This window comes from Crocuta crocuta, unplaced genomic scaffold (genome assembly GCF_008692635.1).
Source record: "Crocuta crocuta isolate KB4526 unplaced genomic scaffold, BGI_CrCroc_1.0 scaffold266, whole genome shotgun sequence".
NCBI classification, from domain to species: Eukaryota; Metazoa; Chordata; class Mammalia; order Carnivora; family Hyaenidae; genus Crocuta; species Crocuta crocuta.
The window spans coordinates 4,711,377-4,729,923 of NW_027531005.1; the positions used below are offsets into that span (position 1 = coordinate 4,711,377).

Sequence of the window (18,547 nt, forward strand, 5' to 3'; positions counted from 1 at the left end):
AGAGATGTTAGTGAAGATGAAAGTTTGGGAAAGGAAGCCCTCAACACCCCTCCTGATTCTCTCCCTCTCCTGGGGTGGTATTCTCTACCTATCCATTCCTCACTGGAAGGGGAAAACTCTCCCATCTTCACAAGGTAAACCGATGACTCTAGGTCCACTTTCATGTTGCTATACAACAATCTCTTCTCTTTGCCTAGCATCTTACAGTTTATAAAACATTTTTACATTTCTTGTTTGGGAATGGGCACTTCTCTACCAATAGGTAGAAATTAGGTACTGTGACAAAAGGATTCTGACATGACACTGCTATGTAAGGGGTTAGTGTGAGTCCTTGAGTTTCTCTTCAGTCTTACACATTAATGCCAGGGTTCCAGCAACAAGGTACATTTCTAGAACACACTGTTACGATATGATTTTGCTTTTTTGTAGGGGAGTTCTGAAAGCCAGTTAACACTCTGTGTTGAGTTGGGACAAGGGGTATTTTGAGGTTAGCTTCAAGAGTGGGCCAAGAATACAGAAAGGAACTCGAGCAGGCCCCTTGGCCATGCCAGAGGCACACTGTTCTAAGAAGAGAATGACTCACAGTTTATCGCTGGCCACATATTAGACCTGAGGCTCCGAGGCTCCATTCTCTTCCTGAATAGGTCATTCACCCTGCTCCCGGCCCTGCCAACCAAGAAGCACTCACTCAGTAGTCCTTTCTAGTGCGCTAGGCCTCTGTCACTCACGCCCCCCCAATCCCCTCACACGTCCCCTAACCTCCCATCCTACCAGCTCGGTCCCAAACCACTTACTTCTGTATCCTAAGGGAATCCTAAGGGAAAAAAGTAAAAATAGGACTGGTACTATAATTAACACGTGATACATACTGAGATAGTATTTTTTAAAGGCCTTGCCATTTTACAGATTTAAAAATCAGTGGGATCCTGGCAAACAGGATCTGCTGCCAACATTTACTTAGAAGATGGAGAAAGTGAGGCAGAAGACTTGAGAGTGCCCAGTGCCACACAGAAGTTCCTGCTGGATCTGGACGTAATCCTAGGACTCGTGACTGCCCTGGGCTACCCATCCTGTGCCCAAGCTTTCAGAGGGCGGCTGTACCTATGTGCGCTATAGATCTTGCCAAGTGCCCTGATTTCCCTGCTTGGGATTTGCCAAATACCAAGACCTATTGGCACAGCAGTGCACAGGCACCTCTAGCTTTCCCCTCTTCCCTGTAATAACGTTTCTGCAAAGGATGTAACTGCCTTTGCTCTGCCTTGGTGAGGGCTTGGGGGGGGGGGGGGGTGGTGTTTCCTCTGTGAACATCAGAAGTTTCAGAGTAAGAATGATAGAGGTTTCAGGCATCGTGTTCTACTGTCCCATCTTCCCTGTGCAACAGAAAGCCAGATTTCTCCTCTTCCTTTTCTTCCGAGACCTTAAAGGTGAAACACGGGGCATATGTGATGCTAAAGGAAAGGGGGAACCTAAGTGGCTAGTCCTTAAGCCTAAGCAGGGACTAACTTCAGGAAGGCCAGCGGTAGTAAATCATGTTGCCCTCCTTAATGAGGAAAAGATTTTCTCCATTTCCACAGCTGACTTTCTAAGCATGCGAGTGTGGGCACACATGGCCACCCCCTGCTGGAGCTGGCTGCTGCTGGTGGAGCAGGGGCTCTCTCGAGAGGGGGCACAGCCAGCTCCTGTTGGTGTGTGGGCAGCTGCCGTCAAGGCTTCACCATAAAGCCCTCTTGGCTTATCTTCCCACCAGAGGACAAAATGTGTTGAGAGAGGGCAAGTCATGTCCCACATTTTGAGCCTTTTGAGTTAATTCTCTGGAGAATCAACCAAGGAAAAGCTAATTTCTTTTTTTGTTTTTTAAGTATTTTTAAGAGCTTGCTCTATTTTTTTTGTTTGTTTGTTTTGAGAGAGACAGAGTGATCAGGGGAAGGGAAAAAAGAGGGAAGGGGGGACGGAGGGGGAGAGAGAGAGAGAGAGAGACAGAGAGAGAGAATCCCAAGCAGGCTCTGAACTGTCAGCCTGGAGCCCAGTGTGGGGCTCGAACACAAGAAACGTCAGATCATGACCTGAGCTGAAATCAAGAGTCTGATGCTTAGCCGACTAAGCCACCTGGCACCCCTGGAAAGGCCAATTTCTTACCTGATCACCGCACATCATGTTTTTCTGTTTGAAAAACAAAAATGTTACTTATGAGCCATGCTCAAATCAAAGCACATTCTAAAAATGAAAGGTATGTAGTAAGAGGCATTATTTGATTTATAAATTGAGAAAACAAAATCCCGATTTTGGACAAAATCAGTTGACAGCTAATGCTGTCAGAATGCAGGATCGGAAACCTGAGACTGTAAATGAGAGCAGGACATGAAAAGGGTCAAGAGGAGGTCCTGTTGAGCCCATCTGGAGAACTCATGATCTTTGTTCGCCATATCTGAGTTTATTTTTTCCAAGGTTCAGCCCTTAAAGTTCTTTCCCCTTTATTAGGGACAGCGGATCTAGAAACTTTCAAAACTTTCTAACAACTCCAACTCTCTTTCCTATCTTTTCTACAATTTTCTTCTAGTTCTTAATCTATACAGGTATGTCTCCCTGAAAGGAAACCTGGGAAACACAAATCCAGTTTACAAAACAGATCAAATAGGGCTGGTCATCAATGGGGGATAAAAGACACCATCTTATGAAAGAACTTACCAGTATTCTTTAAAAATGGAAACTTCTCCAGGAAACTTTGCGAGATCCATCAGAACTTCTTTACTTCGGCACTGTCTCAAAGGAAAACACCAAAAGGCCCTTCTGCGGTGCGTATCGTTTTCATCTTTGGAAGCCTGAACAAAACTCAGCTTTTTGAAAGAAAAATACAACACATTCAAAGTATGTAAACATTTTAAAAAGCTGACTTCAAAGGTGGTTTCAACAAACACAGGAGCCATCTTGTAGTGTCCATATATAACTTTTTATTAAGAAAATGAACAAAATACATTCTCTCTCCATATGTACATTACATACAACAGAATTCTACAATTGCAACCGTTCAGCCGATCACTCGTTTATTTATTCACAAAGCAGTGTTAACACATTCACCAAACCCGGGATCAGAAAATTACCTGTACTGTAAGAAGAAAAGAAAAAAAACCTAAGAGTACATACAGCCTGGGCAAAAATAAGATAAACCGGGGAGGATCATGAGGCGACGGGGGAAGACTGCACAGCCCAGCAATGACCCGGGACGCCGAGGATGAGAGGAGCCCTGGCCAGCTCCCGCTGCCGCTCCACAGTCCCTCATGACTGGTTTTGGACCTAGGTCCTTCAGGATACAGCTCTCAGCCATGCTGCCACCAAGGAGGAGAGCAAAGGAAAGAACAAGACCTTGAAAGGGCTGCAGCTTTCGGCTTTACCCACCAAGAGTCTCCTATGGAATACAAAGCTTCTGGATCTTAGCTGAGGAGCAGAGAGCTACATTTTTAGGGGGAGACGTTTGGGCAGGGAACTCTGATTTCCAGGGCCCCTAATTCACATTTAGGTTCATTTCATCGGTTTTGCTTTTGCTTTGTTTTTTTCTCTGCTTTTCCTTTGGCCTTTGAAAGTACCTCATTCTTTTTGGGTGTGGGTTTCCTTATGGTCATGTTAAAAAGTCCACCTAAACAGAAAGCTCTTCGTGGGTATGAATATGCTTCAAGTGTCCTTAATGGTGCTTAAGGGCTTAAAAGATCAAATGAGTTTGAGAGATGAAGTTGCCAATAAACCGAACAAGGCAGCTCTCTATAGGCTTCTGGATCATACTCCATATCCTTAGTTCAGGCTTAAAAGACATATATCAAGAGAATTATTTTCAGACTGACCGCCTGGGAAAGGGCATTGCTTGAGAGAATCCGAAGTAGGGATAGGCACACAGGCTTGTACCCCAGTCCTCCACACATGTGGTAAAACAATGAGAATGGCTGTGTCTGTTTTTTGTTTTTTTTTTTTTAAGCTTTTTCTGGGCTTTCCCATGTGGGGTAACAGAAGAAAGTCAGGAGAAACAAAATGAGTAAGTCTCATCAGTTAATAGTGGTTTTCCTTTTTTATACTTAATTTCCTAAATTTCAATAAGTGTATTTTTATGTCACAAAAATCAATAAATGTTTTTATTTGAAAGCCCCATAAAAGAAATTTAACACTCTCCAACTTTCAGCTGAGCTGGCTGCTGTAACACCATGTTTGCAATCTAGGAGATGTTCTAACAAAGAGAAGGGGCTGCCCACAGTATTAATAAGCAAACCGGGAAGACAAGATCTATTGGGTATGGATGGAGCTGTATCTTCCTTCCCAATCGAATTTCTAGTCCAACTTCAGTTTTGAGGATCTATCTCTAATCTGAAGGGATCTTAATTTCTGGCCACTGAATACTCATTTATAAAGGAAGTAAAAGAGTTCACTTAAAAAATTGTAGTATCTTTCCGAATCTGCTTATAACATAAATATGCCACTTTGGAGAGATGGGATGATGGTTATCACCAAGAAAAAGAGACCCTTGTCTTAGTGGATCCTACACTCACCTTCAGAGGTTGCAGATTCAACTTTATAGGGAAGCTGAAGTGGTGACAGAGAAGGAATCTCTTCAAAAACAACAACAACAAAATATCTATCTATAGATCCATAAAGGAAATTTGCTCATAGGAAAATGTCACATTATTTTGCAATTGAGCTAAAGACTATACACAAAGGGAAATGAATACTATACTAATTTATTCATTTCAAAAGATATTTTGCACAAGTCAAAAAAGCAAGGTGGGTTAAAGAATAACACAATCATAGCATCTCGTGGCCAGGCTGTGTGTAATGGTGAAGAAAGGAAGTCCACTTTTATTTCTCTAAATGGCTGGTTTACAATTGAGGGAGAAAACAGTTTACAACTGGTCAGTCACCACAACCATTCTTTCTGGGAAAGGAATACAAAAAAAATCTCAAAAAGGAGACCAAGCATATAACTTTTAAAAACACACATCTTCCCCACAGAAGAGTACTCGTATTTAGATTTTGGACTTTGATATCCTACTGTCAGAACTGGGGCTGGGTAGACAATTACTTTAGTAGGTCTTACGGTTTATATTCAGGGTTCTTGCAAGTATAGCTCATGTGTCCAGGTAAAATTAAGGAAAGCCTTTACAGAGGTATAGTATCCGAGGACTTCTAAAGTAGGCAACTGAAAAAAGGTAAAGCCGTGCATCTCTGTCCTCCTCTTCCTCCCCTTTCAACTCAAGAAGGTGAATACAGCAACTACAAGGCAACATGCTAGAAGGGTCACCAGCAGACACCTGATGGCACAGCCTGTTGGTAAGCTCCTCTTCTTTGTTGCAAAAGGAGTTTAGAAAGCTCTGCCAGATGCAATGGAATCAGACTTATTCCAGATACCTATTCTAATTAATCACTTTTCAGATGTGAAGGAGACCTAAGGAACAAACCAACATTATTAAATACTTCCAGTGCCAAACCCGGAACTCTTGTATTTCTTGGCAAAGTGGATAAACAGAAACCCATGGGGCTGTGCATAATTAATTTTAAAGCATGGAAAGCAACTGATGTCAGTTCAATTCTGTACAGGTGGTAAGTTAAACATGAAATGACAATTTTCTCCCCACTTTAAAAGGCTAGAAAACACCAACAAAATGACACTGGCTAAACTGTAACAAAGGCTTTTTCTTGAGATCTGTTAACAAAGGAGAGAAATAAAGCTCAGAACTGGCTACTTGAGCAACTCCTTAATCATGCACACATGCCCATTCAGTATATCACACAGTGTTTTTCCTTCCTGCCAATTAATCTGGCATTCATGAAGCATTGAATGAAACTGAAGAATGATGATCTCTCCAGGCTGGTATTCGTGTGGCAGACAGCTCAAATATCCAAACTAACCACTGCGAATATGAGCGTCCCAGATCTCACAGAGCTGTGTTGCAGCAAGAGCTTAAACGTGATGAAAAAGCAGGTCCCATGGGAGCCCCCCAAAACTGCACGTTAAAATGTTTTGTTGCTGGTTTTCCTACTGGATCCTTATCAAGGAACTGGCTGAACATAAGCAGCCGCTCACCTAGTTTAAACTCTAGAGCCCATTACACTGGTTTTCTGTTTCAAGATCTCTAACCGTTATTTGGGAGACGATGACAAAAGAAACTAACCAGGAAATGCTGCTTTCCAAAAAGTGTACAGAATAAGTGAGCTTTGGGTCATCCTCCCCAGCAACTGCATTAGTAAAATGAATTTGCGTTCAGAAATGAAGAGCTTTCTTTTTCATTTAGATTTGTGGACCTTTGAATCCATGAGCAAAAAGCTCCTACTTTTCTTTCTCTAACATATCTTCATTCTCCTCACTCGCTCTCTAACTCCCTCCTGGGGTTCAATGCCTCCAAGTGAAAAATGCCACCTAGACAGGTGAAATAGGACTGCACACAAATGTTTTACGTTGATTGGGCTGTTTAAACAGCAGATAAAAAGGTAAATTATTTCATAATTATAAGTGATAATTTAAAAAAATGAGCAAATACCAATCACTTCATAGCAATGCAAGCTACTCCTAATACACGATTATATCAGAAATTGAAAGTCAGTTCTTACCACAAATCCTCACCTCAGCAGATACATCAGTGCTACTCAGAGGTGGTGGGAGTGGAGGGAAAAAAGGCTAGAAAATATAAAGAAAAGACAAAGGCAAATGGAAACCTGGTGATGTGCTGAATTCCATGAGCCCTGCTATGAAACTTGTACCTGATGAACTGTTTTCAGACCATGCTTCCCAGTGCCAGGGAAAGATGAAACCAACACTGGCTCCCCAAGAAGCTGCCACAGCCGTGTTACTATCCTCTGAATGAAAACTGATGTGAAGATTTTTACAGCAATGTCTGAACATTAGTAATTCCTTAATAATGCATAATTTTTAATTTCACTATTCTGTTGTCATAAGCAAGGATGGAAGAGCATGCTTGCCTCAGAATTATTTTGACTTTTTTTCTTAAGCAGTACAACAGTTTTAAGCAATGCCACAGAAAACCTAGGAAATCTAGGGCTAAAAAAGCTGAGAATAAAGTCAGTTTAGCTAAGGGAATAATGGATACACAATTCACACTATTTGGTAGGTAGGAGGGAATCATGGTTCAAGAATTATGTAAAATAAAATCTCTTAGACAGCATTCTTTTTTGAGAAAAAGAGCAGCTGGTGAAGAAATTAATAAATTGTAATGAGTCCTCCCGCCAAAACAAACAATGGCAACATCACTTAGCTGATCTGGTTGGCTCCCCACGAACTCTTTCAACAAACTTGGAAAGTTACATCTTCCACTGAATTACCTCTAGGCCAGAAATTTTAGATAGCCAAGTCATTTCAGCATTGCTACAAATCATAGCGAGATACAGGCCACAGTCAAAAATCACAAAAGAATAATGTTATTTGACTAGTAATACAAAAACCTTTGAGTGAAAGAGCCCAAAGATCTAATCTACAAGTATTGTCATATGTAGAGAAGATATTCTTCAATAACTATAAACTTTTTCTGAGGAAGCGTGCAATCCCAGATCAAAGACAGTTTTAAGAATTTAAACCTTAGTAAAAATTCAGGCCAGAGCTTATGAAAAACAATGAAACTGCAGACGATCATGGATTTGAAGAAAAGGAAGATTCTGAAGGCTACGTTTTTTTTTTTTATAGCTAGATGACTTTGTTTAGAGTACACATTTGTTAATGATCTCCCACAGAAATCACTTCAAATCGTTAATTCTCAACCTCTGTGCAACATTCAGCCAGCTAAAGAGTAAATACAACATTCACTCAGGAGATAAGTAAATGACCCACAATTACCCAATGAATTCCCTCTGGTGTTAAGAATAATTATGACTTCTTCATGTTGTAACCATAAAATGGAGTATAAATCAGAGACTAAAATCAGGAACATGCTCCTAAGTGCTTTTTGATCCATTAAACAACATTCTCAATCTAGTTTTTGTTGAGAAGTTAGATTTTAAAAACTTTTATATTACATGAAATTCTGTTAACGTATCTCCAAAGAGTAGGCCAACGTGAAGAGATCCATTAGAAGGGTAAACTGGGAACCATTTATATCCAACATACATATTTCACCCAAGAACGAAATATGCAGTTTTATCATCCTTAAACCATTGCGTTCTAAACCCAATAAGCCTTTCTGTGATAAACCAGTGAATTAACTTTCTAATGTTTTCTATCAGTTTTTACTTTTTTAGACATGGACAGGTCAGGTTTAGAATAAATGAAAACCATGTCTAAAATGATGACTTTGTGAAGGGTTAAGACCATCTGTCAGCTTGAACGGTGAGTCAGGCACCCAAGTCTGCATTCCTTTGCTTAAGTGATTGATACATTTGATACATTTGAATTAATCAAATCGGCCACACGAGGTCTCTATTCCACAGAATACAAATGCATTTTAGAATTATCTTTCCAATCAGGTAATTTCTCACAAAGTACAAGCACTGAAAATAATATTAGAGATCTAGTTTACTATTCTGGAATAATATGGTCCACTGGGAAAGAGAGAAATGGGAGTGAATGTGGAGATACGGATGATGAAACTGAACAAACTGTACCTTACTAACGACTGCATCCAGAGCTTCAGCCCGCTGTTTCAATCTGGGACTCACTAAGCTAGAAGGAAAGCCTTTCAAGTAGTAGAGCACACTGTATCTAAATACCAAATTAGATTATTTAAATTATACTGCTGGAATTCTTGGAAATATAGGTAGCTTCTCACTAAAATATATATATATATATAAACACAAGTTTCCAGTCAGGTTCTGGTGTGAAATGTGAGCAATGCGTCAGTCCTGGTCATGGATATCATAAAGCCCTACAGTCTCCTGCAATCATTACCAGTAGTGCTCCTTTAAAGCCCCATGGAACAAATTCTACCTAGTCAACCTCCTCGATACAGTCCATTTAGGTAACACTGGATGGTTCACTATGATTCAACCCCATCTAAACACGTTGTTGTAAAAAAAAAATAAAATCCAGAAGTGAAGAAAAGGGTCAAGGTTCCACCTAACTAAAGTGGGGAAAGATAAAATTAAAACAAGCACATGTTAAAAAGCAACTAGTACTGAGTCAGGGAAAAACAAAATCACTGAGGTCAAGAACTTAGTTTCTTCCAAATATGGAGTCTAAGGAACTCATGAAAAAAACAACAACAAAAAAAGCACTGTAGAAATAAATAGTGGAGGGCAGCAGAATTTCATTTGGTTAGTGTGTTTAAAGTGCCAGAATTCACAGTAAGCAAAACTAGAGCTTTTAAATTTAGAAACTCTTAACCAAGCTCAAGTTCTTCCCTATTAACTCTGATTTGTACCTGTTTCCACAAAACAATAATTCAATAGGCTACAATATTAGTGACAATATTTTATGTTCTTGACTGTCACTCAGGGGAATCATTTTACGGAAACTGTACAAGAATGTAAGTAGATTCTATTTGCTTACCTATAAAGTCAGTTATTCTGCAGCCGCACAATTTGGTACTTAGTGAATTACATACTATAGCTTTCACAAGGCAAGGTACATATCTAATTATTTAATCACTACAGATAGCTTTGGGATGCTTCGAAAGCTATGGAATCCAAGATTCAAGTCTAGAACTAGGAAAAATATATTGCTGTCCATTCCCAAATAAATTAAACCAAGCAATAAAGACAGAGTGAAGAGGGATCTCAGTCTCATTCCTATACACGAGACTTTTCAAAAGTGCAAGTCAATTTCTTCTCTTTCTTTGGTGAGGCCTAATTTTGCTATTCAGGGACATACTCAATTCCATTAGGTCATTCACTTTTCACAGCTACAGGACCGATGAACACTTACTGTACGCAGTCCGCTTGAGGCACAGTGGGAATCGGTTGCATACAGCACACTTGTTGAGCGAGTGTAAGCACTGGCTAGGTGTGGGTTTCCTACACTGCATTCCACAGCACCTCATGGAATGATACATAATTCCTCCATCCCCACATCTGCCCTTCTTTTAGTGAAAAAATATCTGCACAATTATTATCTTTTTCTCCATTTAAAAGCCTGTGTGTGCTTAATGAAACGCCTATCAGCTGTATTCCATTGAACAACTACAAACTATTATTCTTTAAAATATCAGTGTACAGAAACAGATGTAGGAAGCTAATCTATCTGGAAATAACAAAAGTATAGCTCTGGAAACCCACCCTCCCAAGAGAAAATGCTACTAAAAGCACAAAGGAGAAATGGAAGCACAGCTCTACCAGAGAAGAGAGTCGTTTTCTTCCAAAATTTGCTACAAAGACATCAATGAACATATTAATCACTACTTGAATCTTCTTGCTGGTAATTTTTATAATGGCTCTTAAAGGTTCTGAACTATATTCTCCTCAGTTTAAGGTTTCTGTGACCCAAAGCTACTGTAATATCCACTATAAAATATATCATTATAGAAATACTATAGACCAATCTCAGATAAGTGCCTGGATCAATCCTGGGTTTCATTTTTTAGTTCTGTGACAAGGAGCACACATTTGAGCCCTCTGTTTGTTAATGTAATACAAGACTCTAGTCAACAGAGACACATATATCACTTTTACATCATTTGCCCTACAGAACTATACACTTTTAAGAATGAATTAAAGAGGTAAACAAATGACACCACTTAGAAGCAGTCTGCGTGATGCGAGGTAAAGTGAAATGGGAAAGGAGGAGAAAGAAGGCAGGCCAAAACAAGCCAACAACAAAACCCCAATTCTTACAGCACTGAGTCGGGTTAAGAGTGCTTACTTGCCCCAATTTTATAAAAATGAAATAAAAATCAGAAAAGGGTAAACTGCCTGATTATTTTTTCTCTTATACTCATTAGTTCTTAAAAGGTAAAGTAAGAAAAAAATATATATATTTAAATGGAAAGTATACCAATTTCACTTTATTAGCCTAATTCAGGAGTGGGATGAGGAGAAAGGGGCTGAGGTCAGGTATGAAGAAGAGGGTTAAAACTTGTGACAGTAAAGATCCCTTCAAAATTCTGGTGCAGTCCTCAATCACTGCAGCCTAACTGTCGGTCAACAGAGTTGAACTCCAAAATACTGAAAGCAGACGTTCTCCATCTCTGTCCAGCGACTCTTCAGTTACAGTGTGATGAGGTCTACCAGGTTGCCTTTGGGAGGAGTCATGCTGTCAGGAAAGAAATTTACTAAGGTGTCAAAGAGCTGAGTTCTCTGAGCATAGGTGTGATCCACATCGGAAAAGCCTGGTAAAGGAGAGATACAAAGAAACTCATCCACTGTGTCTAAAACATGTAACGGAGAAGCTAGTTGACAAAAGCAGCAATGTGAAATGCAAAAACCAACAATGTGAAATGCAAAAACCAAAACCCAATCGGATTTTACAACCAGACAAACGTAGGTCCTGAACCCACTTCTAGTACCCGGCAGTGGTGTGATCTTAGGTGAGTTAATGAGCCTTTCTGCAACTGTCTCGTCAGCTGTAAATTTGTGTTAATTCTGTATACTTCATGGGGGCACTTAAGTAATGAATACTGATTTCTCTTCTTTTCCTTACAAGCATTTACCTCTTCTAGTCTGCTGAGGCAATTTCACGTCTCTTTTCCGACTTTATAATGCTTCTGACCCACTAAAATTTTTTTAATAAAAATACACTATCATCAAAATGAAAAATATAATAAAATCACTTTCTTTAGAAAGTAGTCTAAAATCATTAAGGTCCTGAGAGCTGGATGTAGTCTCAGAACTGAATGAAAACATAGCTGAGAGAAAGAAATATTTTTACAACAGTGTAGAAAAATACCCGGCCATACATGTCTGATACTATGCACTCTATGTCAGGCACATGTCATGTGCCAAACAGAGCAATGAACTACTTTTCTCCAGACAAAGGGGATGACAGGGTTGCTTGGGTGGCTCAGTTGGTTGAGCATCTAATTTCAGCTCAGGTCATAATCTTGTGGTTTGTGGAATCAAGGCCCACATCAGGCTCTGTGCTGACAGCTCAGAGCCTGGAGCCTGCTCAGGATTCTGTGTCTCCCTCTCTTTCTATTCCTCTCCTGCTTATGCTCACTCTCTCTCTCTCTCTCAAAAATAAACAAACATTAAAAAAAAATTTTAAAAAAAAGTGGATGACATTCTTAAAAGGTGGGGGCCATGGAACTAAAAGATTTTTTTCCCCTTTAACCTTTAGTAAACACTTAATTTTCAAGTTCATTCCAGACAAAGGAATATTCAGTGAGACGCTTCCTTCCTTTAGTCAGCTGTTGTACTGCTTTAAGCTGCCTCACATTTCTATGTACATATGACAAATGATAAAATAAACAAGGAAGTCTTTCGATTTCCCCATTCCTGAAATGGCTGAGACACAGAGCCCTATAGACTACCATAATAAACAGAAACAGTGCCAGAAAGAGTGATATATGTCATGATACTCAATGAAAATTATTTCAAAATTGGACCAATTTTCATTTAACTTAGAATACTGTTTCAGGTGGACTCTGTTTTCACTCTTGTGAAGAACATGAACAGAACAGAACATTGCCAAGGATACCAGTTTCCTGGAAGGAAAATAAACAACGTACTCAAGAAAAGTACATTCCTTTTTGTTAAAAAATTTTTTTTACTATTATTTTAAGTTTGAGAACAAATGTTTACTTCTTTGGAGCTTAAGATTTAACAAAGAAATATCATGGTAAAGAACAGAAGGAAATACTCCAAAATGTAAACAAAGGTTACCTCTGAATGATGGGATTACTTTTTCCCCTATTTAATGCTTTTCTGAATTTTCTAAATTGCTTTATTTTCAGCTTATTTTGAAAATTTTCAAAATCCTAGACAAGTTTCAATAATGCAACAAATACTCATATACCCTCACCTAGATTACTCAATTGTTAACATTGTCACATTCTCATTCTTTCTTTCTGTATTTGGACCCCACACATACTTTTTTTGTAGAACTATTTGGAAGTACATTGTAGACATTTTCACTCATACTTGAGTTCATTTCACCTAAAGACAACACTTAAATAGCCACTATATATTAAATTTAGGACAGTTAACCTTTTTGCTCCATTGTCTTTTTTATAGTCATTTTCTCCACTAATCTAAAACTCAATCTACTATCAAGCACTGTATTTAGTTTTCATGTCTATTTTTTTTTAAGTTTATTATTTATTTAGAGACAGAGACAGTGCAAAGTGGCGCGGGGTGCAGAGAGAGTGAGTGAGACACGGAATTCCAAGCAGTCTCTGAGACCCAGGGCTCAAACTCACAAAACAGGGAGATAATGGCCTGAGTGAAACCAAGAGTCAGACGCTTAACCAAATGAGCCACCCAGGCGCCCCTCCAAGTCTCTTTGCCCTGGGATAGGTCCTCAGCCTGTTGTTTTTTTTTTTTTCTAATTAAAAAAAAAGTGTATTTTGAGAGAAAAGAGCACAAGTTGGAAAGGAGCAGAGGGAGGGGGAGAGATAATCCCAGGTAGGCTCCCTGCTCAGCATGGAGCCCGATGCAGGGCTCAATCCCATAACCTCAAGATTGACTAAGGCTGACTAAGGCACCCTCAGCCTGTTTTTTAGGACACTGATATTCTTGAAATGTACAGAGCAGTTGTGTAGCAGAATGTGCTGAATTTGGACTGTCTGAATGCTTCCTCGTGATCAGAATGAAATTTATGCAGTTCTGGCAAGACTACATAAGTGATACTGTGTCCTTCTCAGTGTATCATGTCAGGAGGCACATGCTGGCAGTTTGTACCAATGTTAACTTTGACCACCTAAGCTAGGGTAGCCAATTTTTCTCCAATGTGAAGGTGTTCTTTTCTACCACTGTAAGTAGTAAGATACTGACAAGAATACAATATGAGACTGAATATCCTGTTCCCCAAAAGACTTGCACCCAATTCACTGACGATTATTGCTAAAATAATTATATCTCGTTAAAACAACTATAATGGTATTTTTCTAACTACAATTCCTTCTACATTTGTTGACTGACATTAATTATAAAGAGTTTTTCTTGGGGCGCCTGGGTGGCTTAGTCGGTTAAGCATTCGACTTTTGCTTGGGTCATGATCTCGCAGTTCGTGGGTTCGAGCCCCGCGTCGGGCTTGGTGCTGACTGCCAGCTCAGGGCCTGGAGCCTATTTCAGAGTCTGTGTCTCCCTCTCTCTCTGACCCTCCCCTGCTCACGCTGTCTCTCTCTCTCCTAGAAATTAAAAAAAAAAAAAAAAAAAGTTTTTCTTTTTTTCCTTCCATTTTATTCATTTGCATGAGTTTATTCTCATCAATCCTTTTCTTATTCACTATATTGTATTTAATACTGTCATTATTCATTTTAATTCTCATATATCCCAGTTTTGGCCAGTGAGAGCTCTTTTGAGCTGGTTTCTGTCTGCTGAGCATTGACTTTGGCTCAGGTCATGATCTCGCGGTTCATGGGTGCGAGCCCTGCATCGGGCTCTGTGCTGACAGCTCAGAGCCTGGAGCCTGCTTCAGATTCTGTGTCTCCCTCTCTCTCTGCCCCTTTCCCTCTTACATTCTGTCTCTGGTCCTCAAAAATAAACGTTAAAATTTTTTTTTAAAAAAAGTACTTCTTTACTTTTTGGCACAAGATATCCAAGCTCATCTTTACATAGTTCTGGAATCAGCCGTTCCAAGGACCCCTTATTCCTTTTAGTGGTGAATAACATTTAAAAACCAAGATCAGTTGTGCTAATTGCCAAAAGTGGTGCTATTTCTAGGCCTATCCATGTATGTACACACATATTATATACATAGCTTTTTAAAACAAAATCATGAGTTCATGATTTTATTGATGATTCTCATTTTTTAAGAATGTTAAAGGATTCTTCCTCTCCTTATCCCTTTCCCTATTTATAGCATCTCTTTTCTCCCACTAAGAAAACTGACATCCTGTAACATCATACTTACTCATTTGGTCAACCTGAAATACATAGAAAACACATTCCAGAATTACTATACCTAAACCACTACAGGCAAAACTCAACATTTCTTTGCTTTTGCTGTCTTTAGAATATATTTCAGTAAGAGTATAGTCTAAGCATTGTACTAAACATCCCCCCCCTCCACTATTGTGTGGTAATGTTACCAACTGGATAAAAAGGCTTCTGTTTGTAGTCAACTTTCAGGTTTTTCTCTTGTTTTATTTTCTATATTTGTAAAAATGTCAAAACAGGTTTTATTTTTAGGAGAAAATATTGATTCTGGGGTAATCCTTTAATGAAGTAATACCTATGTATTACTAATGAAGCACCTATGTCTCCTAATGAAATAATATCTAATAAAGTAAATACATTTCCATGAGACTAAATGATTTAAGAGGGAGGGAAACATCGAGTTCCTGCTGCGTGCTAGGTCGTTTATGTATGACCACATTTCATTCTTATAAAAAATAATGAAGCATTTATCATATGAGACAGGTTAGAGAGATTCAGTAATTTAGTAAGATCTCACAGCTGGTGAGAGAATGGAACGTGAACCAATGTCTGTCTGACGCCAAAGCCCATTTATTTATTTTTATTAATGAATATTCAGAGTGCTTAAATTGTAAGCAGTGTGCTAAGTTTATTTAACCCTTATAAAAACATGTTTAATTTATTTTTTGACTTAAAATTTTTTATTATTAGAGTATACTGACATACAATGTTATATTAGTTTTAAGGGTTTAACTTAGTGATTTTTTTTTTTTAAATTTTAGAGAGAGCATACNAAGGGAAGGGAGAGGGAGAAGGGGAGGGAGAGAGAATGAATCTTAAGCAGGCTCCAGTTAGCACAGAGCCTGATGTGGGGCTCAATCCCATGACACTGGGATCATGACCTAAGCTGAAATTAAGAATCTGAGGCTCAATCGACTGAGCCATCTACGTGCCCCCACAACGCAGTGATTTTTATTTGACAATTCCTTACATTACTCAATACTCCCCACAGTAAGTATAGTTACCATCTAAACAGGTTTTATTTTTATTCACCATTTACCAGTGAGAAGACTGAAATTTACACTATCATTAGATGAATGTTCAAACTATGGTAGATCCTATTATAGAATATCCTGTATCACTTAGTAAGAATACAATAGGAACACTTGGGTGGCTCAGCTGGTTAAGCATCTGACTTTGGCTCAGGTTATGATCTCGCAGTTTGTGGGTTCAAGCCCTGCATCGGGCTCTGTGTGGACAGCTCAGAGCCTGGAGCCTGCTTCAGATTCTGTGTCTCCCTCTTTCTCTGCCCCGTCCCCCTGCTCGCATTCTGTTTCTCTCTCAAAAAAAAAAAAAAAACAAAAAACTTAAAAAAAAAAACCAATAGATTATAGTTTCTTGCAAACATCTCCACACCACATCATTAAATTTTAAAATGTTATGTTGTAGAACACATATTTTACATTGTGTAATACACAAAACCAGAACATATAAAACTATGCACCTGTGCGCGTGTGTGTATGTACAGTCCATCCTTATTATTCACAGATATCTTATTTGTGCATTTGCCTACCCACTAAAATTTAGCCGCAACCCAAAATCACTAACTGTGGCACTCTTCGGTCATCCACAGACAAGTGGAGAGCAGCAAAAACACACACACATTCTCAGCTGAGGGTGAACTGGATGATATCCTGGCTTCTTTTTTCACCTCTTACACTATAAACAAGTGTCCTTTTTGGTCTATTGGTGTTATGTTTTTGGCATTTTTGTGCTTTTTGTTGGTGACTCTGCCTGCTTAAACTGATTCCCCAAGTGTAGTGCTGAAGTGCTGTCTAGTGCTCCTAAATGCAAGAAGGCCATTATGTGCCTTGGGGAGAAAATGTGTAAGACAAGCTTCTTTGAGGAAAGAGTTACAGTGCTGTTGCCTGAGTTCTACGTTAATGAATGAACAATATAAGTAACCTAACTCCCTATGTTCCATAGGAGTAATGGTGCAGTATTCACTAATTCCGTCTTCCTGGTGACTTAACAGAACTACTATAAATAAGAGAACCAGCTGTGTTTGTGTATCTGTGTATATGGTTGTGTGTATGTGTGTTTCTGTAAAGATCTGCCAGATATGAACGGTTACAGTTGAGAGGAGACAGAGATTGAGAAAAGTTGTTCAAGGAGAATCTTAAGCTTTATCTGTAGTCAATGAAAAAATGAGTTAAAAAGGGTAGGCACTAGGAATGTAACATGACTAATTAAAAGCAGAGCTAGGACAAAAAAGGTTACATTGATTATAAATCTCATACTCCTCATCAATGTTTCTCTCACTTCATTTTCATCATAAAGTAGAATAAGAAACTAATCAGAGTAGCAGAAACTGGTAACGCTCAATGAGAAGCGGTATAGTTGGTGGTTTAGAGAGTGAGCTCTGAAGCCGTACTATTCAAGTTTCTATCCTCATTTTGCATTCATCAGCACTACTCCTGGGCAAGTGTCCCAGTTTCTTCGTATATAAAAGGACATCATAACACCAGCTACATTATACGGTTATTACTGAGATTAAATGAGTTAAGACATGTACAGTGCTTAGAATAAATAGTACATGGTTCTATAGTAAGTGCTCAATAAATACTAGCTGTCACTTTATCACTAGTATCATGATGAAAGACAATGACTGCTTTAAAAAGAAAAGTGAACTATTAGGAATAAACAATACTTTTAACTTAACATCCTATATGGAATAGGTAACACAATAAAGAAGAATTCTCATTTTTCTCCTGGATATAAGTTTATTTATACTTTCTATTGCTAATAATAAACTCACTATTATATAAAAAGTACCTGTAAACATGTGGGCTACAAAGAGATTGAAGAAATTATCTTTTAAAAAAAATTTGGGGGATGGGCGCCTGGGTGGCTTAGTCGGTTAAGCGTCCGATTTTCGCTTAGGTCATGATCTCGCGGTTTGTGGGTTCGAGCCCCGCGTCGGGCTCTGTGCTGACTGCCAGCTCAGAGCCTGGAGTCTGTTTCAGTCTGTGACTCCCTCTCTCTCTGAACCTCCCCTGNGCTGATGGCTTGGAGCCTGAAGCCTGTTTCGGATTCTGTGTCTACCTCTCTCTTTGCACCTCCCGTGCTCATGCTCTGTCTCTCCTGTCTCAAAAATAAACAATTTAAAAAAATTTTTAAAAATATATTTTTTAAAATGTTTATTCATTCCTGAGAGAGACACTGAGCATGAGAAGAGGAGGGACAGAGAGAGGGAGACACAGAATCCGAAGCAGGCTTTAGGCTCCTAGCCATCAGCAGAGCCTGAAGTGAGGCTCAAACTCAAGAGCTGCAAGATCATGACCTGAGCTGAAGTCAGACACCCAACTGACTGAGCCACCCAGGTGCCCCTGCAGAAAGTGTCCTGTGGAAATCTAAAGTTGGTGGATACAGCCAAAATATAAAGGGTAAAAGGGCATAGCAAGTGCTGCGAAATTCTTAGGGCTCCTCATTCACAAATGTCAAAACAATGACAAAAAGTACTATTTTAGGCATAAAATGTGTAAGGATTTGTCTGAATTCATATTTTACGCATCATACTTGGACTAGAAAACTTTTTCTAAAGAGAGGTGTGAAG

At 39.1% G+C, this 18,547-nt stretch overlaps 1 protein-coding gene across 2 annotated transcripts in view; it reads right to left on the minus strand.

Moving 5' to 3' along the window:
- Positions 1–10,891: 10,891 nt before the first annotated feature.
- MKLN1 (muskelin 1) overlaps positions 10,892–18,547 on the minus strand; it is a 331,507-nt gene continuing 323,851 nt past the window's right edge. For both annotated transcript variants that reach the window (XM_077770721.1, XM_077770722.1), the window contains exon 19: positions 10,892–11,243. In XM_077770721.1, coding sequence (XP_077626847.1) covers positions 11,122–11,243 — 122 coding nt within the window. In that variant the 3' untranslated portion in view covers positions 10,892–11,121. The remainder of the gene's footprint in view (positions 11,244–18,547) is intronic.